Genomic DNA, 26,296 nt, shown 5'->3' on the forward strand with positions numbered 1-26,296 from the left:
TTCCTAGTTGATCTGATAACTTGGGGTCCTTCAAGGCTCCATCATTTTCCTGATCATCTTCAACTGGTAAATAGAACTAATGGTCCACGTCCTAGCCACTGCTAGACTTTCTGACATGAAAACAGGTGTCCAAAGCATGTATTAATCTGAACACCTAAATGCCTGAATCCTTTACTGTGATGCTTGAAAATCAACCTCAGTTTAAACAAACTTAGAGTATCTTGGAACCTTGTCACCATTGTACAGAAGTCAAATCCCTGACATTCCTTCTCTATGGCTTCCCGTTTTATCCAGTTACCCCGCTCCTTCTGGAAAAGCCGCAATCAGTCACTGCTTGCTAGAAAACCTAACTGCCCCTACCCCACTGCCTCAAGTCCCAAACAAAACGTTATTGCTCAACTGTCCTAACTGGGTCTGGAGGCTTCTAGATTACATGGCTGTAGTTGCAAAATTCACATGTCCTTCCATATTACTGCATTTGAGAATACCTATGCTAGTACTCCTACTTCACCATTACAGTCCTGTACCAGTTCCATCAAGTCTACTCAAATTAGTGTAGATTGTCAATCCCCTTATAATATGTCTGTTTGGGTCCCTGAGTAAGCCTTTTTAACCTGCTACTCTTCAAATGGTTGGAATTTAGCCTACGGCCTAGGCACATAGATAATGTCTAGGACAGCTACAGTGGCCATTCAAGGAAAGCAGTAGGAACGTGCATCTCCTCTTGAATTGCGAACAAGCTTTTTAAGCTAGTACGCATGCTCAGTTCCCCCTCAAGACCGAAGATTTTGAAATAATAATGTTATTTGATGAATAAGGTGACTAATGTCATTACCGTAAGTAATCTGGTCATGAGACACTTGCATTGCTCGTAGACTTATTTTCAGTTTTAGTTATCAGTGCTTCACATTGCATGCGCTTGCAGAATAAAACCCTTTTATTGAACAGTTACCCACAGTATTGCATTATCAGCTTAACATAAAATTGAGCAGACTTCCTGGCCAGTCTTTGGTGGGTGGGCTGCACGTCCTTGGAGAAACGAAAACAAACTCTTTTTTTATGTAGTGAGTGAACAGTAGTAACAGGAAGTTACAGTTTTGTGTCGCTGCCAATGATATATCTTAAGAAAGTATCAATTCGCCGTTAACTCTGCAGCTGGCACTAATCTTTGTTTGATTAAGCTAACAAGATACTTGGTTCCCTGCCAAGTTCAACAAAGTTTCTCCATGGAACCTTCCTGACCAGGAATCCAAGGTTACTTGCACATGAGAAAATTCGTGGAAACTGCCTTCATCCCTTCTTACCTGGGTGCAGTTTCTGTCCATGAAAGGAATCGTCATTGATTGTGCACCTTCATGAATGCAGCACCGACTACGGGGATCCTGTTAATGAACCACTCACTAACATGGTGTGACGTCTGTTACAGCTGCAGTGAATTATAGATCAGAATACATATATATTTTTGTCACAAACTTATGTTCTCTCTTCCATGCAGTTGCTGCGACTGTCTTGTGAATATTTGCAGAAGAAAGAAAGAACTCAAGGCTCGCACAGTGTGGCTTGGCTATCCTGAAAAATGTGAAGAGAAATATCCAAGAAATGCAATCAAAAATCAAAAATACAATACATTTACATTTGTACCTGGGGTAAGGCTCAAGTTTTGTCACAACTAAAGGCAAATCTCTTTTTTATGTACCAATTGGTGTTTTATTATTAAAGATATCAGATCTATTTTACAGATGTATTGCCTTTTCACACTCTATTTTATTCTTTTATCTTTGCATTCCTGGTCATATGTTCTAGTTTCTTGTGAAATACTGCATACATTGTGCTGCAGCTTAGGCGCACACTAGTGGCAGGTAAAAAAGGCAAAAAATATAACGTAGCCTTTCTAGGAGTTGGGCCAAACTATGAAAAACATTTTCCTTGCACCACCGCCTCCCGGAAGACGGCGTTGCATTCAGTAGGATGGCGCAGACTCTTCTGTTCTTCTAGTCTTTGCTTTGGCTATGGGTAATTTGCATTCTGCTGGTGGATACAGGTTTTCTGTTCTTTTAGTGATTACGAATACAAAGGTACCTACATCTGAATTGTGTGCTTTTAAAAATGAATAGAATGCAGGGGTTGTATTGTAATGTATTGCATTACATTGTGGTATTTGTATTGCGCCTCATACCCTTGACACGATTCCTGAGCACTATTGCGTTGTCTAATACCAGGCCATTCCGTTTTGTTGTTCAGTTACCAGAGTGTGGGTTTATAAAGTGGTGTACATGGGTTAGGTTTGGCTTTGTGCTCCAAAACATGCTGCTCTATATTTATGGTTGGTGTTCAGGCTAACCTTGAAGTAGCAGGCATGTACTGAACGTGCGTCAGAACTAGGAGTTGTCCCTCAAGCTGCATCCGTAGAAGGTTTGATATATAGTTAAGAGACCTGCATGCCAGCAGGTATATTGGATCTATGTGCTTTTGATTCCTGTGTTGAACACTGTAACTCAAAATGTGCATTTCTAGACACCTTCCTCATGTAGCCGCATACCCTACTCCATGCCTGTTCATTAAATTGGTGGAGCACAAGCCTCAAATAGCCGCCATATATGTTTGTTCTCATTAACTATAATGTTGGTGGTCTTATTAACATGCTACCCTCCCACCATTGTATATTTGTATCACATTAGATTGATCTTAGCTATGATGTCAACATACTTTGGCATATCCAGTTGAAGCCTGGTGTTATGAAAGACTGTTCAAAACCAAGAAGCGATCTAAATTCTTACAAGCAGTCGCTCTACAATATTTTATCTCCTGCCATCAGTCCACGCTTTGCCATAATAGTGTTCCTCAAAGTGGCATTTCTCAAAAAAAGAAACTTCTCATACTTCCCATTGCTCTTTCCCTATTTGCAGTAGTAAACCAGTTTCCCCGGCCTCCTTGGCAGGTTTAGGTAAAAACCTGCTGTTTCTTTATGAAAACATTTGGCAATGGTTCAGGGTTAATGGTGTTTTGATCATTGCAGTTACAGTTACAACACAGATCCTTCGAACTGCAAATGATAAGATAACAGGTTTCAGATAGGACACTTTATAGAAGGGCTTAATGTCGGGAGCTCCTAACCAACTATCTTGTAGGCGGTATAAGTTGGCCAAAAATGGTCCTTGTAGGCCCATACTCCAAAACAACTTTTTGGGAAAACTACCGGGTATATTTAGAAAATTTCCTGAGGTCAATCTGTATATAGGTGTGACATGGTGAGCATTATAATGTTTTACACAAACCACTTCTGTTCATAATCTAGATATGTTTTGAAGAACTGATTGACTTTCCAAGTTTGGAAATCAGACTGCATACATTTGCGCTGAAATGTTGTCCTGTTTGCAGCTGAATATGACTTACTGGTATCCAGAGCATTCCCATGATACCACTGTCTGGATTCCATCCAACCTACACGTTGCAGAGGCAAGCTCAGTATATCAAGTTGATTTAATTTAATTAATCTGAAACGATATTTCTAACCTTTAACCTTCAATGAGTTTGAGTATATGTAGAAACACAAAGCAGGATCTTGACAGGTACAGACTTTAGGATTTCTCAGAAAACACATTCCTACACAGGGCGGGTTCTAGGATTTTTGGGGCCCTGGGCAGAAAGGGAATGTGCAAGGCCCCTATCACATTCTGTTGTGTAGTTCCTATAGAAAATATACAGAATCTGCATGTTTAGACAACATATACTCTAGGATTGGTGTCAGACGAACTCTGATCACCCCCACCGGTATACTGGCCCTTTTGTACCAACTAGTTCACAGTGGCACTAGACTCTCCTCTTACCAAGGAGATAGTAGTTCTTGGCAACCATCGAACAGGACAACCCTGATCCCTCAGGAGCGTTGACACAATGTACTACCTTTCGCTCAGTCACTCGTGCTTACTTAGTCTGTCTCAGAGAAATACACCGAATAAAACAAACTGCGCATTTTCAATAATCATTTATTGAACAGTTGTTATTCTGGTGTAGAATAGATGTGCTGCAACAACCGTTAGACAGTATAAGATTTAAATGATTAACAGTACTATAAAGGTAAAAGCATGGAATAGTTCTACCATCTTACTAAAATCATGAATACATTCAAGTGTATAAAACACATGATAAATTTTGCATACTCCAATGATACCTCCCTATAAGTGTATCTAGCATGGGTGTAGGTGTTAGGCCTAGAATTCCTTTAGGATCTAGTCAACCCCAATACCTTAAGTGAGACTGTGGAACCCCGTCCTGGTCTCAAGCTGGACACCCCGAGAGAGGTGTTAGACCACTGCGAGCTGGAGCGTCTGCATGCAGTAGCCTCAGCGTCTCTGGTCAGTGTGTTGGCCGGGAAGTCTTGGTCTCTTCTTCTATTTCTATCTTAGCAAGATGTGATGTATATATACCTGTAGGTCTGCCCAGGGGTCCTACATTGCTGTATTACTTTGTCGGCCTAAGGATGACGTCGGGCATGAACTTTGTACATTGATTTTATACAGGAGATGGCAGTCCTGCTGTGCTTCCAAGAACCCTCACGCACAATGTATAAGACTTCGAACTAGGGAAAACCCGCTTTCTGAATGCAGTGTAATATATAGGTAAAAGTTCAGTCCCTGTAAACCGTGACAAGTGTAATGCAGGGAGAGAATATAGGTGAAGGGTAAAGAGTTTACCGAGGCCTATATTATAGTACCTATATGGAATATAACAATTCAGGACTGTTTGCATCTGAATAGATACCCCTGCTCCTGAAGCTGCAGCCCCTCCCTCTCAGCCACATACAAGCACCTCTTAACAGCTCATTGAGGGCTGAAGGTGTGAGGGTTGCTTATCTCCAGAGAGGGTTAAGACTGCCAGGGAGTTAAATAGCCTCAGCGTGGGTGGGGGGGCCTAATTGCAGGACAATCCTGAGGAATGTAACTTTGTGTGGCTGGGACCGGGGCCCCCCTCCCCTCGGGTTTGCCTTGCTACACCATAGCAGGGAGCCCAGGAGAAGGGATGCCCTAAGGCGGCACACTTACAAGGTGGCACCTTTCATGTGGTGGCCTGGCTGTGTCTCATTGGTGTGGGGCCCCAAGCTAGAGGGCTGACTACGGGGCCCTGGGCAGCTGCCCAACCTGCCCATGCCCTGTTCATACATGTCATACATGCAAAACAATACCTCTTTCCATCAATATTTCCCATAACTGATAAGTTGAGGCTCAATCATCAGAACAAAGGTGAACAAGGACAGTCCTTCATGGCTGTCCATTATGAAGTTTGTCCCTGAAAAATCAGACCTTTAGTCTTAATTTTAGCAAATGGATTAGCAGGCAAGAGCATTTTCCATTTGATGAAGACCAGACCAAAGCATAATTTGTAGAAGACTTCCATCCTACAGCACTATTCTACACTTTCGCTACTTTTTCAGTGGCTAGATCTCAGTATAAATGCATTCATGAATCGAGAACAATTCTAGGGGTGAGGCTAAATTGTTCCAAACTAATTTAGAGATAACAGAATTCAACTGGTCTAAATAGCGTACCAAGCCCCTTAACTTCGACTTTAATCATTCACAGTAATCTGTGTGACACTTAGTCTGTCTGATCCTTAGTTGTCATCAGTATGACCCTAATTGACCAAGGAAGTTCGTTCTTTTATCTGGCCTTGCAGTTTACATTGAGGAGGTGTGGCATAATCACTTCTGGGTAATTTGTACAAAACTCAATTGGCAGCTTCCACAGGCCGGGTGCCTTGTTACATTTCGTATTCTAAACAGCTCTAACATCGCTGCATCAAGAAGTGGAACCTTACGATCGGACGTGGTGAGTTGGCGTAAATTACCGTTGTCTCCACTAGGGCGAGCGGCTCTTTTTAAAATGATGTCCTTACCGAGGTTTTTATATGCACTCCAGAATACATTTGATGTGATTCCGTCGAGGTACTTCCGAGAGATAGAATCCTTACAGAGGCAATTGATATGGGGCGGGCATTCGCGTATTGCTCTTCCAAAGTTAACGCTTCCCTGGTATGACGGCGGTATAGCACTTCCGGATATCAGGCGGTATTACTGGGCTTCCCAGCTTGCTGCAATTAACCACGGGATGTATGGCCCGGCGTTGAATCCAGCGTTTGAAATGGATAGATGGCTGTTACCGGGGGAGACTATAACAGGGCGCTCTATTCAGGATCCTCTCGCTTACAGCTTTCGGGTCCCATGGGGATAACTGTACGAGTGTGGCATAGTGCGAATGCGGCTATGGGCTGGAGGGATCGATTGACCCGCGCGACTCCGCTTTACGCTTCTGCGAGACTGGGTTGCCTGTGGCGAACGAAAGGATTCGAGAAATGGGATATGATTGGCATCAGTAAAGTGCGAGATCTCTGGGTTAAGGGCAGGATAAAGACTTTCGCAGAACTACAGGCGGAATATGAGCAAGGCGATAGGGAATTCTTTCGCTATGCTCAAGTTCGCCAAGCGTTGAATTCGGTTTTCCCCGTGGGCAGCGACGTTCCGGAATCCTCCCCCATCGAAGATCGTATATTAGATGGTCATGTGCCGGATAGCACTATTTCTTTGATCTACAAAAAGATGATCAATGATCGCTCGAGCTTGCTCGAGCACCTTAGGGCAACCTGGATTGTGGATGGTATTGAATTAGACGACGAGGACTGGCAATCTGCGTTCTCCCCCCCCCAAGGAGGTCGCAACCCCGGCTCGTCTCCGCCTGGTCCAGCTTAAAATCCTTCATCGGATTTATGTTACCGGCCCCTGCCTGATCCGTATGGGCTATTCAACGGATGGCTTGTGTAGGCGTGGTTGTGGTCTGCTTGGTACCTTTCTCCACATAATTTGGGAATGTCCTGAGATGGTGCTTTTCTGGAACCGTATACATGAGGTGATGAATGAAGTAACAGGTGTTGTGGTGTTGCCAGAGGCCCGACGATGTTTGCTGAATGTATGGGGGCCAAATGACTATGATGTGTCGCAGCTACGATGGACTACCCTTGGTAATATGATTGCTAAGAGAGACATTGCACAGCTTTGGGGGTCCCAAAGGCCCCCCACAGTGACGGCCTGGAAAGAGAACATGGACTGGTGCATGTTTAGAGAGAAGACTGTATATGTGGCGTGAGGCAGACCCAGAAAATGGGGGAAAATTTGGAATCAATGGAACTCGTACCGGGGAAATATATGTACGCCCCCTCTCACGGAGATCTCTAGTCCCACCCCCCGTCTCCCTGACCCGACATTCCTGATGTAGTATTGCGTATTTTGTTCTTGATTTTGTGATTCCTGCTCCCAGCCCCCTCAACTGTGTACAACAACTCCTGTATCATACTATTGTGTATCACCCGACCTCCTTGAGCACTCGCCCAATTGATGTACTACTGTCATATTGCCTTGTCTGTTTTTTCTATGTTTCTTTATTATAATAAAAAAAGTTACAAAAAAAAAAAGAAGTGGAACCTCCAGAACTAGCCGTACCTTCATAACATTCCCTTCCTTATACTTCTGCAAGTTGTCTGTGGTTAGAGAGGTGACGTGGAGAACGAGGCACAGCATGTGATGCTGCAATCACTAGCCGACTTGCCCCACATGAAGAGTTGGGATTGGTGTTGTATTTTAACATATACGTTTTCATCCGAATATGTATTGTCCCTAGGGAGGCGGTCAATATTGTTCATCACATGAAGAACATGTATTATTCCTAGGGAGGCAGTCAATATTGTTCATCACATGCATTTCCTAACTTTAGACTTGCATAAACCTCGCATATACCTGTCAGTCTTGCACAGGGATATACTAATAGAGACCACTTCGCTCTTAAGGTGCATAAATCCTTGTGGTATTCCAAATTCAGCATAGGATTCTTCAAGTTTTCCTAGGGTTATTTTTTAGGGTGAATACGTTTTTCTTGGTTTTCAAAGTTATGGCCATGAGCCAACCCCCAAAACTCCCCTAAATCACCCCTGCTCCCTCACATTTGGGCCTTCACCCTGCCCCCCACCCCACCCTTCACTTCCGACCACTTGGGCCACCGCCCCAGCCCACTCCTCCCACCCCTGCTTTACAATGTTCAAGAAATGCCGACAGCTTCCAGTATGACGATAGACCCGAATGTCTTGCGGATCAGGCGGGCCATGGGGGTCTTTAGTTATTCGCAGGGATCCATAGTAAATAGTCAATGAGTTTCGAGTGATTAGGAATGGGTAAGGCCCGTAATCATTTTGGGCACGTAAGTTCTCTATAGTCAGGGCTCGAGTCGGGGTACCACGCGGGTGGACGGCGTCCCCCCACTTATTTTACCGGGTGGACGCCGTCCCCCCTGCGCAAAAGCTGGACTTTCAGATGGCTTTCATTGCCCGCACGGCCGCCCCGTCTATCTCCCAAGCACAAATCAGTATGTGTGGGTGCGCCAAAGGCCTTTGCTGTGATACTGTGAAGCCCCCTTGCCTCACCTCACCAGATAACTATGGGGAGTCACTACATGAAGAGGAGCGCTGTGTCTCACCCCCACTGATGTGTCGCGCGCACGGTATTGAGAGGTGACTCCCTCCACTGACGTCACTTCCTGTCGTGACTTCACTTCCCGTGACCCCACCTAACTTTGAGCATCCCCCCACTTCTTTTTGTAGGACTTGTGCCCTGTCTATCTTTTTGTAGGACTTGTGCCCTGTCTATAATACGATTGGACGCAGTTCAGCCAGGGGCCCCATTGTTTGCTAAAGTCCTTCCGTTCCCTCCTCGTCATTTTAGTAGTGCCACTTTTTAATAGTGGTCATTAAGAAAACAGAAAAACATTTGGGACTTCAAACTGAAATTCTTGCGCTTCTGTGGTTCTTCCTGCCAGTATTCAACAGTACTAATTTGTCTTAGATCCTTTAGTTTAAGTTGGAATTGTCTTAATTTTATGTCTGAGGTTTGTTTCTTAGTATTTGTATTGTGCAAAGTGTGAAGTTAACTTGTTCAAATTGGTGCCACTTAACTGTAAATATAAATAAATGTTTTTTTTCTTGTTCTGTACTCGCAATGAGCTCGCTCACTTCCACGAGATGCTATATTCTTTTAATTCTCATTTAAATAATCATGCTGTCTTTATTTTAGTATTGATTTTCTCTGCATGTTCAATAGTTGGCAACATCTTGAAATGTAATATACACCTTTATTAAAACGCACAAAAACTAATGGCTCCATAATTAAAAGACTGATCTTTTGTCAAGGTAATAAAATGTCAACTGTCTTTTAGGCAGATAAATATTCTCATCTTTATTGAACCAAGCCACTGTTTTCTCACTTAGTTTAAATTATTAAATACAAAGAGATTGGTTTAGCAGCGTACATTTTCCTAAAGGTCACAAAGTTCATTAAGTGTACAGTAAACCATTGATTGTTGCGATTACAAATATGCAGTGCAGCACACTAAGATTGGTGCGGATTCCTTACAGCTACAGGAAGTCATATTTTGGCAGTATTTCATTGATAGTGTGTGATGTGCGTCGGTGAAAGCTGTACAGAAGACCAAATTCAAAATTAAATCAGTAAACGTATAATCAGCCCATATTTTATGCTCTCACACATTAATTTACATATTAAAAACAACTCTGGGGCCTGTTCGGAAAGCTCTGTTGTGAGTAGTTGTGTCTTAGTTCTGATTCAAAAGTCTCGCACACACATCTGACTCTTTCCCTCCCCACCCTCCCTTTCCCTCTCCTTCTCACTTCGAGGAGGGAATCCGGAGAGGACAGTGAGAGAACAGGGATGCGGTAATGTAGGGCTGGGGGTCACGGTGGTCTTCCCTCATCCTCTGCTGAGCGCTCCCATACAGTCTTGATAGGCATCACTCCTTGATTTTGTAGAAATATGAATTTGTGTCCCATTTGCGAACTTTTCCAGCCCTGCCAAGTACCTCGCATCAGGCGTTACACTAACCCATTTCAGTGTGGTGGTTCTCATCACAGCACTGAAATGCAAATTCACACATTATATTGCCTCCTCAGCTGTCAAATCGGAGCGCTGCTATAATGCACCATGACTGTTGAGCTGCAGTGGCAGAGCGCAGTGCACGCTGCTCCCGACAGGCTAAGAGGCGGTGTTGGGCATGGCTAAAGATGTGCTTGAAGCTTGAGTACTCTTCTACAATGTATCTAGTGTAAAAACAGACCCCCCCCCAGACTCGACACAAGCGCATATGACGTCACAGAGTCAGTGCGCAATGACTTGACTACTAATAATAAAGAGTGAGTTAATTCTCTGAGACACACAGTTTTATAGGTGGGGGTGAGTCACGGTCCGACGCTGTCCTGCTGGCACCCATGGTGTGAGCGGGCAGCATTTTAGAAAGTTTTGGCTGCCCTCAGCAATACGCAGCTTCTCTGACATCGCCACTCTCACCGGCTGACCGGCGGTATGTCGGCACGATTCCCGCCACCCACCCCGGCCTAGACAAAGCAGGTGGCAGCAGCTAAGTCTCGCCGTCAGAGTCCTGGGATGGGGGTATGACATCCTCCACGCTTGCCCAGACGAACCCGATCACGGCTCAACGGCTATGAGTGAATGTGTAACTCATAGTAATTGAAATGTCACTCATAATTACACCGAAATTAGGAAAAAGTCACACATAGCGATCTGAAATCTTGGTGCTATGCTTTTCACGTATTAGGATTTTTTTTGATACACAATTTTATTGGTTGTATGAACAACAAAGTGAACAGTACAGAACTGTGACATACAATAGAGCAGAATACATTCTTATAATATTCTTTTAAGGGCCATGCAGTATGTAAGAACAATACTGCCCCTCGGAGCCTGCCCACCGCAAGCTATAGAACCTCAGTCCGTCAAGCCCAGCCACTTGCCCCATATGCGTTCTTGTTTGGCCGTGCAGCCGCTGGCCTCATATAGAGTTTTTACTTGGATGGCGCACCAATCCACTAGTTTACGCCACTTCGCGACAGATGGAGGTGCCGAACTTTTCCAGGCCGTCGCAATGTCTCTTTTGCCCACCAAGCTGGCTGCCCCCAGGAACAACCTGTCAGCATCCAACCCCTCCATCACCTCCAGGCGAAGGGCAAGAGGACTAAAGGGGACCAACCAGCCCAGCATGTTGCTTAGTAATGCCACATTTGACGCCCAGCAGTTGGAAATGATGACGCAGGACCGGACCATGTGGAAAAAGTCAGCTGGTTCCGCCTCGCATCATGGACATCTGGGGGTGGGGACAAAGCCCGCTTTGTGTAATCATACAGGGGTAAGATATGCACAACGGAGGTAGTAATTTTGAATGAGGCGGAGCCTGGCCGATATAGTGAGCACCCTAGTGGCCATCAATTCATCCCTCCAGTCCTCCTCCAGAGAGCCCACCTATTGCTCCCAGCGGGTCCTAAGAGAGTCTAATGTGAACAAGGTGTGGTTTAGTCGAGAGCGATATATTTGGGATATTCCCCCCTTCCCAGGTGGGGAGTTTAGCTTCCAGCGTACTAAATTCCGGGATTGCTGTATGGTCAGGGACGTGGAGGGTAAGGGCATGTCGCAATTGGAGGTATTTGTAAAATTGGTTAGTGTGTAGCGAGTATGCTTGTAGCAGCTCTCGGAAAGAGGAAACATGCTCACCTCTCCACACATCCCCCAAGTGAGTAATTCCTATTCAGTCCCATGTCTGGAAGCTTGCCGGTGTCCCAACCTCCCACAGCCAGGTGTTGTGCCAGAGGGGTATCTGTAGTGTCATTTTGGCGTCCCATTGGGTGTGTCGCAGCGCAAAACGCCACTTGAGGACGGCTGCGCGAGTGACTGCCAGTAGAGTCTGAAGGAGGCGCTCCAGCTCCAGCTGGTAGGCGGATCCACCCAGCCAACATTAAGCCAGTCGTGAATCCCCAGGAGACGGGTGGCGAGATAGTACAGGAAGGGGTTCGTCATCCCCATTCCCCCATCGTATAGGGGACCCATTGACAGCACTTAAGGGTAAGCCTTGATCTCGAGCCACCCTAGAGGAAGGTCCTGATCACCCCATTCAGTCCCCGGAACCAACTGCGAAGGAGGTGGAGCAGAAGGTTTTGGAGTACATAAAGGAGATGGGGCAGGACCATCAATTTGAAGAGAGCAATCCTACCGAGGGGGATAAGGGGGAGGGATTGCCAATAACGGAGGTCGTCTTTTGTGCGTTTGAGCAACTGGGCGACATTAAAGGACCAAGTCAGCTATGGGAGAAGCGCCACCCAAATACCAAGATATTTGAACGAAAGTTGTCGCAGGGGGATTGTTGTTTGCCAGTCCACACTTTCTCTGGAGGCGTGATGGGGCACCAAGGTAGATTTTGCCGGGTCAAGGCGCAGGCCCGATGCCACTTTCGAGGACTTCCTCAAACAAGGAGTAGAGTTGTGGGATTCAGATGTCCCCAAATGCTGCATAATATTCTGCGCGGAGACCATCTGGACCGGCAGTCTTATGATTCGTAAGTAAGGAGATTGCTTCACCGATTTCTTCGATCGTTATGAGCTCGTCCATGGCCACGATGTTCCTCGCAGAGAGTTACGGGAGGGGGACACCCTGTAGGAAGAGGGAGCTGGTGACAGACGTGTGTTAGTAATCTGTCGCATAATAGTTCACTGAGGTCCGCGCGATTTCGTTAGGGGTGTGGAAGACTTGTCCTTGCAGGTCTTGAATTTCCGTAACTATCCGGTTGGCCTGGAAATGAGTAGCGAGCCAATGAAGCAACTTGCCATTCTTATCGCACCACCCATAGACCCGGGTCACCAAGGATCACCATATGAGTTTCGCAGATTCAAGAGATATGGCCTTGATCTCTTTGCGAATTAGTTAGAGCTGCCGGTGATCTGCCTCCCCGTCTGCCGCAGCTGCAGCCATCTCCAGACAGAGGGCCCTAGCCTCAAGCTGGGAGAGATGGTGATCCTGGTCTTGTCGCCTGTGTTTGAGGAACCTCTTGGCGTATCTGCCGATCGTGGCATTACCTGCCTCCCATAGCGTACTAGGAAGTTGGACAGTGCCCTCGTTAGTGCGGAAGTGGTGCTTCAGTTCACCCTCGATCCCCGCTTGTATTCTTGGTCCTGGAGGAACCAGGCATTTCCCTCCATATAGGGTGCAGAGCGCCTATGGAGCCCTTTAACTGTTGGAGGAGCGGAGAGTGGTCTGAGATGCCTCGCACAAGAGTGGTCTGAGATGCCTCGCACCAGGATTTGGACCTCAGCAACTGTGCCACAGTCCGGGGCAGGCATAAAGACGAGGTCAATTTGGGAGTGAGTATGGTGTACAGTAGATTTGTGTGTATACCGTAATGTTCTAGGGTGCCAGGTGCGCCAGACGTAGCAGAGGCCCAACTTGGAGGACCAATCCCCTAGCCGCTTAGCACCTAGTCTTCTATGGGAGGATGGTGTGCCCGTGGCGTCTTAGGTTGGCTCTGAGACAGCATTGAAGTCCCCCCCAATCACGGTCAGGTCCTGGGGGAGTGAGAATATGGTCTCTACCACGGCCCGGAGAGTGGACTCCAAGTTCACCGGGGTGGGGGGGGGGCTGTATAACGACATTAGATTGATAGTTGTGTCTCCAAGGGTTCCCGTCAGGGTGAAAAGCAGCCCAGGGAGTCACTAAGTGGGTGTATCGGTGTGATGGGGAGGGAGAGCCGCAGAAGGATTGCTGTTCCTCGAGCCCATTTTGAGAACCCTGAGTGCCACCATTGGTCAAAGCCCTGTTGGCTAAAAAAGGTCTTAGAGTTCCCAACAAGTGCGTCTCTTGCAGTAGAAGGACATCTGGGGTGACCCTCCGTGCATGCTTTAAAATCGCAGTTCGTTTAAGTTTATCTAAGAGCCCGTTGACGTCCCAAGAAAGGACTCTAAGAGGTTCACCCCCGCTATAGGGCTGTGGCATTGTGGTAGAGTAGCAATGTGTTGGGCAGGAGGTCTGACAAGCTTAAATGACAGGGCCCCAGGAGCAGGAAATTGTGGTCAGGTATATTACTTGGGCCCCCCGGGGACGCGTTGTGGACTTTGTACACGGTGCTGCAAAGAAACAGAGAAACACAAACAAAAAGAGAGATAATAGCCCCTACCCAACATCCCAACCCAACTTCCCAACCAACCTCCCTCCCTATACTTCCCCAAATGAAGCATCTGTCGCCCAGTAAACAACGATTTAGAGTGAATAGAACAAACTATTGGGACGTAATAATATAGGGGGAACTTGTTGGTCCCCTCTTCACTTAAGGATTGACGTTCCTCCAGTTCAGGTTATGAGTGATAGTGGCAGTTAGAGTCAGATTTGGAGGCTACGCGAAAGGCCATTATCATCTGAGGTAGGCTTAGGGAAATCATTGGAACTCTCTCCGGGTGCCGGGCCCGAGTCTTGTCGGCTCCTGAGATGCCAACGACCCTCTCTTCTCTTGGGGGGGGAGCCAGCATAGGCATGAGGCGGATGCTCTTCCGCCGGCATTGCACCTTCTTCGGGACCCGTTGCACTGCTTCCGGGGGGCCACACGCGCATACATCCGTGGCCCCTTCTGAGGGTTCGACGAGGGTGCGCTTTTTAGTGGGCGGTTTGGGCACTCCTCAGTCGCCCAGTCCACGCTGCCTCCGTGTCGAAGAAGTATGATTTGTTGTGGAGAATCACCCTTAGGCGGGCCGGGAAAAGGAGTCTATTGGGCAGATTAAGGACCTTCAGTTTCTGTTTTACGTGAATATATGATCTTCTTTGGACCTGCACTTCTTTTGTTTAGTCTGGGAAGATCATAATTTTGGTGTCTTTGTGTAACAGCTGTGGTCAGGAGCGGGCTTCTTGCAGAATGATGTCGCAGTCCCTAAAATTTAGGATCCTTGCGATTATTGGTAAGTGTGGGGCTCCCGGCGGCGGCCAGGGTGTGTGAGCGCACGGTGGGCCGCTCCATGACAATCCATGATGACAGGGCACTCGGGGCATCCAGATTTTATCCAGTATTCAAGAAAGGTGGTCATTTGTGCCGGGTCTGTCCCCTCAGGCAGGCCTACCAGGCGGAGATTGTTCAGACACGATCGGTTTTCTGCATCTTCAGCCCACTTGTGGAGGTCAGTCGTGTGGTATAGAAGCTGTCTGACCTGCGTCTTGAGGGCTGATACATCATCTTCCACCTCAGAAAGGCCGGGACTCCGCATCTGTGATGCGAGCGGTTGCTTTGCGAAGGTACTGGCAGATGAGGGCCATGTCCACCCACACAACCCCGATCCTGGTTTCCATGGATTTCTGATATGTCCTAATGGCCTGCTGTATAGTGGCTAGGTCACCCTTGGGGTGGCCGACTGTAGGAGGTGCTGTCCCACCGTGGCTGGAACAACTGACTGCATACTGTTCCATGTGGGTTTGGGTCGAGGGTGGTTTCGTTCCCTCTGTCTTTCCCCATGACTGCTCAGAGCCCTGGAGGGGTGAGTCTGACCCTGCTGTGCTCGTTGTCAACAAGCTCCTGGGTCGTTGGGTGGCTTTAGGGAGACAGGTGGCGTTGCCAAACGGACTGGTCAAGTAGATCCCAAAGGAGCCCTGCAGAAGATTTCAGCCAAGTGAGACCCGGAGCCGGGGAGGCCCCTGCAGAAATATCAAGATCGCTGTGGACCCTTAAGCCGGTACCTGGCTATAAGCGCCAGCCGCCCTACGTACAAGTAGTGGGAGATCTCAGGGAGGATCTCAGCAAAGCCTGGCCTGAGGCAGAGGGGCGGGGCGGTTCGACTGCAGCACTTCTCCAGAGTATGTGGGTATTAGTGCACCATGGAGGACTGACCAGGGGTCGGGTCTTTTCTGAATCTGCCCAGGGTGCCAGATTCTCAGAGCGGTCTCATTATTAAGCTTGATGTGACCAGAAGGATCAGCATCTGCCGTGTGGTAGCACCCATCGAGCGATTTTGAGTTAATCCAGTCTTAGCTTGGAACCTACAGCTAGGCCCCGGGTGTGGTTCGCTCTCGGTGCCATCCTGCACCTGGTCTCAATGTGCAAGTCCCGGGTGGGTACGCCCCTTCATGTGGGCAGACGCGCGCTTCCGCTGGTCGCGGGCTGAACAGGGCTCACCAACCTGGGTTAACAGACTCCTGCACCCGGTGACGACCACGATCGTGCTTGGCGCAAGCAGGTAGGTGCGGAGAGCAGCAGTGCCGCCGGTCGCGAAATGGTCAGCAAGCACCAGGGCAGGGAAAGCAGGTTACGCCCGCAGATGGTCCACAGCAGACCCCCGCCTCCGTGTGCCCCAGTGGTCACCGCCATCGCTGGAGACAGTGTGGCGACTCCGCGATATCTCGTTAGCGCCCCCCCTTCCTCAGGTTTCGCTGCGGTATACACTGGCCTCTCGGAAGAGACCACCAAGGAGTCAACAGAGCCCCAACACCAGCGTGGTCAGGCCCGTCCTCTGCAGGCGTGGGGAGTGGTCCTGCCGATCGCGGGCAAGGCAGCAGGGCAGGTGCAGGGAGCAACCCACAGACCGCGGGCTGGGCAGCATGCGCCGGAGCAGAGACAGCAGGGTCTGCCAACGGACGTTCCCAAGCCGATTACAGGCCCTCCGGGTTCCCCATTCACTTATTTGTCGAGGGTCACCTCTGCTAGCAGCTCCTGTAAAGCGTCCCGCCTCCCGCGGATCGGATGTCTCTGCAGAGTCGTGGGGCGGGCTGTATTCAGGCAGGCGGTTACTGCCGACATTGGGGGCATTACAGCTGCTCCGCTGTGTCTCATGAGTGCCCCTCTGCACCCTGGGTGCTGCAGCAAGATGTACCGGCAACACCCCCACCAGCTGCAGCCCCGCCCACCGGGGACCAACACCAGCGGGGAAGAAGACGTCCACAGGAGGAGGCAGCTGGATATCAGGATCCCCGGAGCTGCCTGCTGTTCGCAGCACACAATCGCTCAGGGCCCTCAACTGTCACCGCCCTCGGCAGGCGCTCTCTCTCCTCCCTCTGGGCGCCAGCAAAGGACCTCAATCGGTATCAGCAGGGCCGGTGTGGATCACACACAGGTCTGCCGCCGTCCGCAAAGCGCATTTGGTGGCCCCGGCAGTCTACATGTCCCCCATTTTGCTGCGGTCAGGGCCTCTCCACCGGTCAACGCCATCCGCCCGCTCAATCCCAGTCGGCGCCTGTTCTGGGAGTCAGGGCCGCAGTAGGTACGGGAGCCCCAAGGGTAGAGGGGCCCCACTGGCTAGGATATGCTGGAGGAGGATGCAGATGTCATTGAATAGCAGAGGGTCCGGAGCACTCCTAGAGTGATACTGCCATCTTGGCATGTCTAGCCATGCCCCCCTCATGTATTAGGATTTAAAGCAAGTGGGTAGGAAGCACCCAGAAACTTTCCATCACAACTGCAAACATAACTCCAGAGCATTAAAAATAATTTCAATTAATGCCAGATCAGATTTACATCGCCAGAGACATGCTGAAAGATTCATTGTACTGCGGTGGTAAAACTGGAAATCACCAGATTCTGTAAAGAATGCGGTGCGGCCATTAGGGCGCTCGGGAGTTGCCCCACAAGCCGCCGGCGCCCGCAGCTCCCTCGGCGTCTCTGAACTTAAGTAAACTGACTCAGTTTACTTAAGTTCAGAGATGCCGAGGCTGAACTGTCTGACAATCATGTCAGTCAGCATGACGTCAGACCGCCCACCCCCTTCAGAGTCTGAAAGGGGTGCGCGGTCCGGCATCATGTTGACTGACATGCATGATGCATTGTCAGACCAGGGGCAGGCAGCAGCACAAGTGCGCGTGACTGGTGAAGGTCAGCTAATTTTTCCGACCAGCCCAGTCATGTGCACTTGTGTCTACACTGGCTGGCGGCTGCGCATTAGGAGAGCGAGGGTTGAGCAACGCTGCAACCCTTGGTCTCCTAATGGGCAGGCGGGCGGCGATTACCCCTGCTAGGACAATCCTGGCGCTGCTGGAGCAGCATCAGTATTGGCTGAGAGGGGTTGCCACTTGCCACTCCAGTGACGCAGTAACGTTGAAGGCGCTAACGCGGGAGTCGGAGCAGAGGCGGCGCGGACGGCAGACCCGGTAAGTTTGGTTTATTTTTATTCCCCCCAAGTATTGCGCGCGCGAGTCACGACTGGGTAATTGTAAGTCTTTAGAAAGAAAAAGAGGTGAAGGGTTTGACAGTGTGAGCATGTGGGCTGCCTAATTAAGTGTGTGGCGCTATCAACACCAAAGTAAGTTTGTCCCTAGATGAGTACTCAGAAATTGTACATCAAACTCACCAAGTCTTTGCCTTATTTAGGTGATGCATCTGTGTGCTAACTGTGGCTGTTCAGTTTCTGGCTTGGGTTTGCTCATCACAGCGTTAAAGGTTCGTCAGGGTCACACGTGGGTAAATGGAGAAGGGATGGTTGGTCGGGTAGTGTGGGCCTGCCTCAAAGTCAGCCTGGTGACAAATCTTTCATAGGTCAGGGGGCCACGGATAGCCATATGTTTCGTCGTGATTGGAAAGCGGATTCTGTGTCAAGCGGCATTGGTATCAACACTGCTACTATAGCTCCTTCCACCTCAGTTCAGACTTCTCAGCGCTCAACATTAGCACAGTCGTAGATGCAGCAGACCGCCGGCCCCGCTATACCATCTGTTCGCGAGGGGTGAATGCGTAAAGTAAATAATGCAATTGAAACCTTCTGCTTCAACAGTTAAAAATAACCACAAATTACCCTTTTTAAAATGCTGCCAGATTTTTCGGGAGAAGCTCTGCCGTACTGGGCGCTCTTGTTTGAAAATCAGTTTTTTTAATTCTTTTTTTTTTTTATCTGAGTTATTTCCATTCCCTGTTCTGTAATTTCTAATTTCTCGGCCGCATCACTGTCCTCGGAGAAGCACCTTGCACGGCCTGGACTTCACCAGTGGACCATTTTTTTTATCTTGTTTTAGTGGATACATTGTTTGGAGGTACTAAGCGGGCCGTACACCCACTCCTCCGGTCGCTGGGTCATTCTGGAAGAAGAGATGTGCGCCTTTTTCATTTGCCTTCATGCGCTTTGAGGCCTTCGACGCTGATCACTGTCTTTCGTGCTTTGTTTCTGCGTTTGTGTCCGAATGGTGAAGGCTCTCTTTTCTGAAGAGGACCCCATGTGGAACACATTGAGGATGAGGAAATCATGTCAATGCCGAGGGCTGGTAAATGTCATTGGGCCTATTGTGGAGTGCATGCATTTTGACAATGCTGTTGAGGTGGTTTTGTGATGCAACTTTTTTTTATAGTTTGAGGTGTTTAGTGGTGGCTTCATTTTATCACTATAATCGCACTGCTGCCTTAATATCACAAATTTGATTTATGTACATGTTGACAGATGGAGGAGCGTAACTGGTCACCGGCCGCTGGGTTCCCCATACAGGCACTCAGTTGCAATTGGTGATGGAGAAAAACAAATACCACAAGAGTATTCATTCTTGTGGGGGATGGGGCCAACCTATATGCCCCATATGCAATGTACCTCATTGCCCCTCATTTAGAAATACAGGTGTACTCCACTCCAGCTGAACCTACCTCCTCCAGGTAATACATCTGGACTTACACCACCTTGTGAGGCTCGCCCTCTGCTTAAGGCCTAAGGATGATACAAGACTCAAGTGACAAAAGGATTCCCACAGCTGCCACTAGTCGCTGGAGGTGAGGGGGGATAACACTACTTTCACCACTTGTATTTTGATCACAGCCACGCAGATCCTTTGGAGTTTGAGCTTGAAAATGCACCATTTACCCGCTCTTTTGTCAAATTTTCGTGGGGAAAAACCCTCCCAAACCCCGCTTAAGATGTTCGGGTCACTCGATGCGCGCGCGCGCTCGCCACGGTGCACGTCAACAGAAAGTTTACGCCTCACCACTTTCAAATGTCACCACCTGTCACTGCATTAGATGATATTTTGAACCTGATTCTTTTCAGAGAGTCACTAAAGTGGTGGCTATGCAGGCTTTACATTTAAAAAAATCTTTAGTTGCCATTTATTAGCAAAACAAACAAAAAAATAGTCGGTTCAGAGTCTGATAGTAATAGTTTTTTAATAAGCTGCAAAATCAGCTTTGTAGAGTGCCTCATACTCCTACAACGAAGGCCAAAACAGGATTGTATTCAACAAAATGAACCTCCTTTTGAGATTTAACATCCTGTGATCGTTAGTATATTAACAGTCATGTGTCATGCACTTTCCCTACCTCACACATCCCTTTGTAGTATATAGTATTATAAATGCATTTAATATAACGCTTACTACCCCCAACAAGGTATCATTTCCAAGCGTTACATATCCAGTCAACACAAGCGATCAAGGAGGGTTAGCTACCATCACCAAGAATGCACATTTGCACTTGGCCAATACAGATTCCACCTGGATAAACCTCTCCAGATGTTAATCGTTTTTTCTGTATTTGCATAAGGCTCTAATTTACCGTGTTTTGGTTTCCTACCAAACTCGAGATCTTATTGCACACAAGGTCCCCGCATTTTGGCTAGTGCAAAACCTTTTCAGGTCTTTACTTCATACACCTCTACACTTGGGGAAATCTGCAAAATGTGTCTCACTAAATTGAATCAGTGTAAGATAAGCTTATGAAATCACTTAAAATATGTAAGTTTGAACCCCGCTTTTCTGGAGACATTGGTACCAACTGTGCAACATATGTTCCATTGTTCACTTGATAGAATACTTCCCTCATTCTATTTGCATCTACTCTAAGGCATGGTAGAGGGGAAGACCTACGCACCCCCTGCAGTATTTTTATATTCTCTTCACAGTACATACTTTCAAGCATGCTGCTATCACTCAGCTGCTATGGGTACTTGAAGTGTATTTGGACATATAGGTGCAGTTCCTTCACAACCCATAGTATTGAGTGGGTTCATTAGTATTATAAACAATCTCATGATGAAAGTCGGGCAATCGTGAAATGGCACACCTGCATGTGACCATGTAACACTCTGCTTGTGACCATGTGACGACATACTTACTGGTCCAGTAAATAGGAAAAAGCGCCATTCTTGTAGACTTCTTTAAAATATATGAAATCCTAAGTTCCTTAGCATTGGTGCAAAGAGTGCCCCCAACTGTCTTTATTCGGTAAAGGGAAATTGTTTTAACCTATTCCTACCCATTCATTATATTCTGTTTTAATTACTGGTAAATCTTCCATCATGGCGAGCCAGGTTGCCAAATGACTGAATTTTGAGGCCCAATTGTATCATTGTAAGTCAGGTTCACCTTGACATGGGCATCGTGCCTGCTTGAATCTCATTTAGGGCCAAATTCACAAAGGTAAACCTAGACATGAAGTCTAAAAAAAGTTTAGACCTGAAGTCTAAGGGCCCAGTTCACAAGGATAAGCTGAGACATGAAGTCTGAAACTTCAGGATATAAAACAAAATATTAACAAAGCTATTTGAGTGTTACCGTTTTCATGACGACGTTGAGATAGATTATATCGGCTTCTGCTTCACTTCTATTTTCTTGTTGACTTTTCTGAGGTTCCGTACCAGAACACATGAAGCCGGTTGTCTAATCTTTGTGCATGAATACTGTTGTCCTAGTTAACTTTAAAGACACGTGCTTATAGAAACCCCTGCATCTTCTGTAAAATTGTTTAAACAGTTTTCCAAGGCCTGTCTGGTTTCAGTAATACATAATCGGTATATGACATCACAAGAGAGAAATAGTTACTTATCAGTGTTGTACAATCCATGTACCGTCTCTTTCTTATAGCTTCCATTGACTAAACTTCCAGTGCAAAAATAGTGTCTCAGACCAGTCAACCCTGCCTTGTGCCCCTGAAAATGAGAATAGCATTGGGGTAGTACGGTCTTGATGCATACAAGTGGCGATTTAGACATTGTTTCAATCCTTGCTGTTAAGCTGAGCCCAAGGCTCATTCTCCATATGAGGTTGTATAATCATTACAGCACAATGAATTAAAGGCTTTTTTAGTGTGCTGCGTAATTGCTACCTCACCAACATTGTCTTGTAAAGCTGCCCACCTGATATGTCTAGGTGTAATCCTTTCAGAGCGTACGTCGTGTCCCTTGCAAGAGCAAACCATTAGTTGTTGAGATGTGTAAGCAAGGGGACCATTTTCTCTAAACTGCTATCACTTTGGCCAGGATCTTTGTACCACTGTTCAAAAGTGTAAAGGCTTTTGCAAAGTTCCCCTTAATGACTGTTACAGTTGCCCCTCTCATTGAAGGTGTGCCTATCCCTAGTAGCATTAATTTCATGAACATCTATGGGGTGACATTCCTTATGCACACCTGATAAAATTCAGTCCCAAAGCCATCTGCTCCCGGGATTTACCCTTTGGCATGCTCACAATGAAAGTGCAGATTTAATTCTCTGGTGTTACAGCTGCTAAGGGACTCCCTTCCTCCACCATACCTTTAGTTAGCGCAAACTTATTTGAGAATCTCTCCCTGCAGTTTTCATCAGCTTTGCAGTTTCATTTTCATACAAGTTTTTAAACTTCTTGGCTTGTTGGCTGATGCTTCTAAACTCCCTTGAAATACCATGCGAAGTATCCACTTCCTTGCTCATCTTCCATGCTAGTGTCTGTCCCAACGACCCCCCTACAGATATACTTTGGCTTTACATCAAGCATGGACCTTCCTGAAGTGTATGTTTATGGTCCTCAAGTATTCATCCTGTTGCAGTTTGAAGCATGTCCCCTCCTTGTGGCAGTCAAGTTGTATCACGTTCTAGATCTTGAATCTTTACTGACGCCTTCAATTTCCTTGGCTGTCTTCTGGTGTCACCCACAGTTTAGGATGCACATATGCTTCCTAGGTTCAACTTGAATGTTTCCCTTACTAGTGTGACTCCGAAATAGTGCGAAAAAAGTGCAATTTCAAATCGTCTATCAAAGGGTTTCTAAAAGCCTTATCTACCAATGTAAAATATTCTAGTTTGCACATACGTCTCTCTGGAGCTATGTTTGATCTATATATCCAGAGAGTGATGATGAAGGATCACCAAATATTCTGTACTCTGTGTCGGAACTAGAGTAGTGATTATGCACCAGTATGACCCCCACCTCTCCCTGACGATCAAGTTATTGGAGGTGACGAAGTTGCCACCAGTCTCCATGGGACCCCCTGGGCTCTGCTCTCCCAGCACGCAGTTCCGTCTCAGCTCTGCCTGCTAGTGCCCCTGCCTCCCGCACAGCAGTGCACGGTATGAGTCCCCAGGACTCTCCTTTTTACCTTCTGCCTCTCTCTCTGGCATCTCGCCTCGCTTTTGCCTGCTTTGTTTTTTTCACTTTATTGCGCATTTGCTTTCTCATTTTAATTTTATTGTGACTTATTGTGTTTTTGCTTATTTCATTTTGTTTCTGATTGTATCTTTGCTTTATTTCTTTTTGAATCATCTTTGTGCCTTTTGTAAGCCGCTCTTGCAGCTTTGCCCTTGTTTTTTCCCGCTTCCCGCCGCTGCTGCCCCTGCGAACCCTCCCGCTCTCTCCTCCTAGCTGTTCCCACCCTCCCCCTACTTAATGACGGCTGCTGTACGGCTGCACTGCAGGTGCCAAAGGCAAGCCCGTCTGCTCCTGTCTACGACCAGCGACAGGAACCCTAGCCCTCCTGATCCGCCAGTGCTACGACTCAGCACCCTCCGCACTCAAGCGTGGAAGAAACGACAACTGCCAGCTGTCAACGCCAAACACCACCCAAGGCCAGTTTTCCTGCAGACACTACTGCCCCCACCTTCACCCACCTCCAGACGCCCACCACCAACCCACCAGACACCAGCGCACCCAAACCCCTGAGCTGCATCATCCTCAATGTTCGCTCCCTGCACAGAGACACAGTAGACATCTGGGACATCCTCAGCGCACTCTCGCCCGTCGTCGCCTAACTCACAGAAGCCTGGACCACTGCCAGCTCCGCACCCGACATCGAACCGCCGTTCCCGACGGATACAAGATCTAGAGAAAGGACCACCCCATCCACTTTGGAGGCAGATTCGCCATTGTACACAAAATCACCCTCAGACTCACCACATCCAGCACAAACGACTCCACGTCCCCCATGGAACACCTGCATTTCCAGATCGACCCCAGAATGACCCTATGCGGCACCCTCGTCTACAGACCTCCCTGACTGCCTGCCGGGTTCACCGCTACCATCGCAGAACTCATCGCACCCCACACCATTGGATCCATGGACTACGTATTCCTCAGAGACTTGAACTTCCACCTCGACAACCCCAGCGACCCCAACTCCACTGGCCTCCTGGACAACCACGCCATTATCAGACTGAGATAGCGTGTCACCAGACCCACCCACAAGGCAGAACATTCCCTCGACCCCATCTTCTCTGAAGGACACACCGTTCACTTCAGCCACACCACGCTGTTAGGAAACGGGTTAGTCTGTCTTCCATGACCATACTCCATCATCACATGATACACAAATGGGTATTTAAGATCCGCCCCTTCCTGAATGCAGTGCTTGGTATCTTTTTGCTTTGGGTTCCAGGTTCTGGGTTTTGCTATCTGGGTTGTTACAGAGACTGGTTCACGGGCTCGTGTACCTGTTCCATTGATTTCCCTGTGTATTTGTCAGTTGTGTTACTTTGCTAGCCCCTCCCTTCCCTGGGTCCCTCCGTGTGTTCCCCTCTGGTTAGTTCATTTGCTTATCCCGCCCGTCACTCTCACCTTCCCTCTGTTCCTGCCTCTGCCCTTAGATTTAGTTGTTGTGTGTTGTCTCACTCGAGGGTTCTGGGGCTCCAGTCCCCTCGTATTCCGGCTCCTCGGCAGGACTATCCATCATGTTGCCGAGTGATCAGCCGGCTGGTTGATTTTTGGTTTTCTGAGCCGCGCCCCCGGACTTCCGCGTTTTGCGGTAGTCTATCTACTTCGTTGTGTGGCGCTTGGACGCTTTCAGCCGCGCTGAGACCCGGAGGAGAGACAGATCCCGGAGGAAGGAGCCGATTGTTTGTTGCCCTTGCCTGCAGTGCTACGGATTGTAAATATAAGCAAGGACGTTTCTTAGGGGTTTTTTATGCCGAGTACGATGGCTTTTTCCCCTGAATAAATCCCGTATTGGCAGGGGGCGTTCCTGATTGCTTTCCCCCTATCCCCTCCCCCTGACTGGACCCGAGGCTATAACGATAGTGGGGTTCTATAATTTCTATCGCCAAGGACCTCCCGAGGCTGATCCTGTACAGTGCACAAGTAAGGAGGTGTTGTGTGATGACATGGTGGATTGTGGTTATGAGATTGGGAGACTGAGGGGTACATATATAAGTAGGACACAGAAGTAATTGTATGTACATTGTTCCATAGGTGCAGAGGCGTGGAGGTGGTGGTTGAGTCTCATCGTCCAGTCCAGTTCAGGGGTGAAGCCTTTTGTCTTGAAGTCCCTTCGTTTGAATTCCTGCCCCCTGCCCTGGGCTCGGGTATCCTCTCATGGTTTGTTGTCCCATGGGAGGTGTTTGAGTCAGGGTAGTGGGTTTGGACATACATCGTTCCTGCAGTGTTTGGGCCTGTGGAATCCAACAGAATACCAAGCCCACGATAATATACACTGCCCGGACGAGGTATGGACGAGGACGTGGGGGGTGCTGAACGGGCACCTACGATGCAGGATATAGTGGGGGCGGTGGCGGCCCTCCAGGCTCAGGTACAAGGTCTACAGCAGGAGAACCTAGGACTTAAACAGGAATTGGGGGCTGTGAAGGCCAGGGAACAGCAGAGAGATGGGACACAGACTCCCATCATTCAACCAGCTGCCTTTCAGTATGGGGGCGGGCTGGGTCAGAGATCGGAGGGGGGAACACCTGTGGCAGTCACTGTTACAACACCTGTTTCCGTTCCATTGGCCCCCCCTGAGAGGTTCACGGGAGACAGTAACAAGTATGGGACCTTTATGACTCAATGTCAACTGCACTTCATGTGCAGGCCAACCGCTTTCCCGGATGACACGGCGAAAGTGGCATTTACAATATCGTATTTGGCTGGCACAGCGGCACAATGGGCTATCCCTCTGGTAGAAAATAATGCTCCGGTATTACATGATTATCTGGCCTTTAAGGAATTAATGAGGGGCCTATTTGCTAAGCATGCTTTTATGCAGGCGAGTGATGCGGAGCTCCTCCATTTAAGACAGGGTAAACAGGACTTGCTAACCTATGTGTCAACGTTTAATAGGTTAGTTTCAGAGACACATTGGCCCACGGAAAAAAGAACCTCCTTGTTTTACCAGGGTTTATGCGACGACCTAAAAGATGTGGTGTCTCAGGTGGTTGATCCTCCAGATGACTGTGCTGCCTTTATTGATCTGTTGGTAAAGTTAAACCACAGGTTGACTGAGAGGCGTGGTGATCGCA

General features: G+C 47.9%; 1 protein-coding gene across 2 annotated transcripts in view; it reads left to right on the plus strand.

Moving 5' to 3' along the window:
• The window catches only part of ATP9B (ATPase phospholipid transporting 9B), a 2,445,811-nt gene that overhangs the window by 323,019 nt on the left and 2,096,496 nt on the right, over window positions 1-26,296 (plus strand). For both annotated transcript variants that reach the window (XM_078687568.1, XM_078687569.1), the window contains exon 3: window positions 1,496-1,646. In XM_078687568.1, coding sequence (XP_078543694.1) covers window positions 1,496-1,646 — 151 coding nt within the window. The remainder of the gene's footprint in view (window positions 1-1,495; window positions 1,647-26,296) is intronic.

This window comes from Lissotriton helveticus, chromosome 4_1, assembly GCF_964261635.1.
Source record: "Lissotriton helveticus chromosome 4_1, aLisHel1.1, whole genome shotgun sequence".
In the NCBI taxonomy this organism is placed as follows: Eukaryota; Metazoa; Chordata; class Amphibia; order Caudata; family Salamandridae; genus Lissotriton; species Lissotriton helveticus.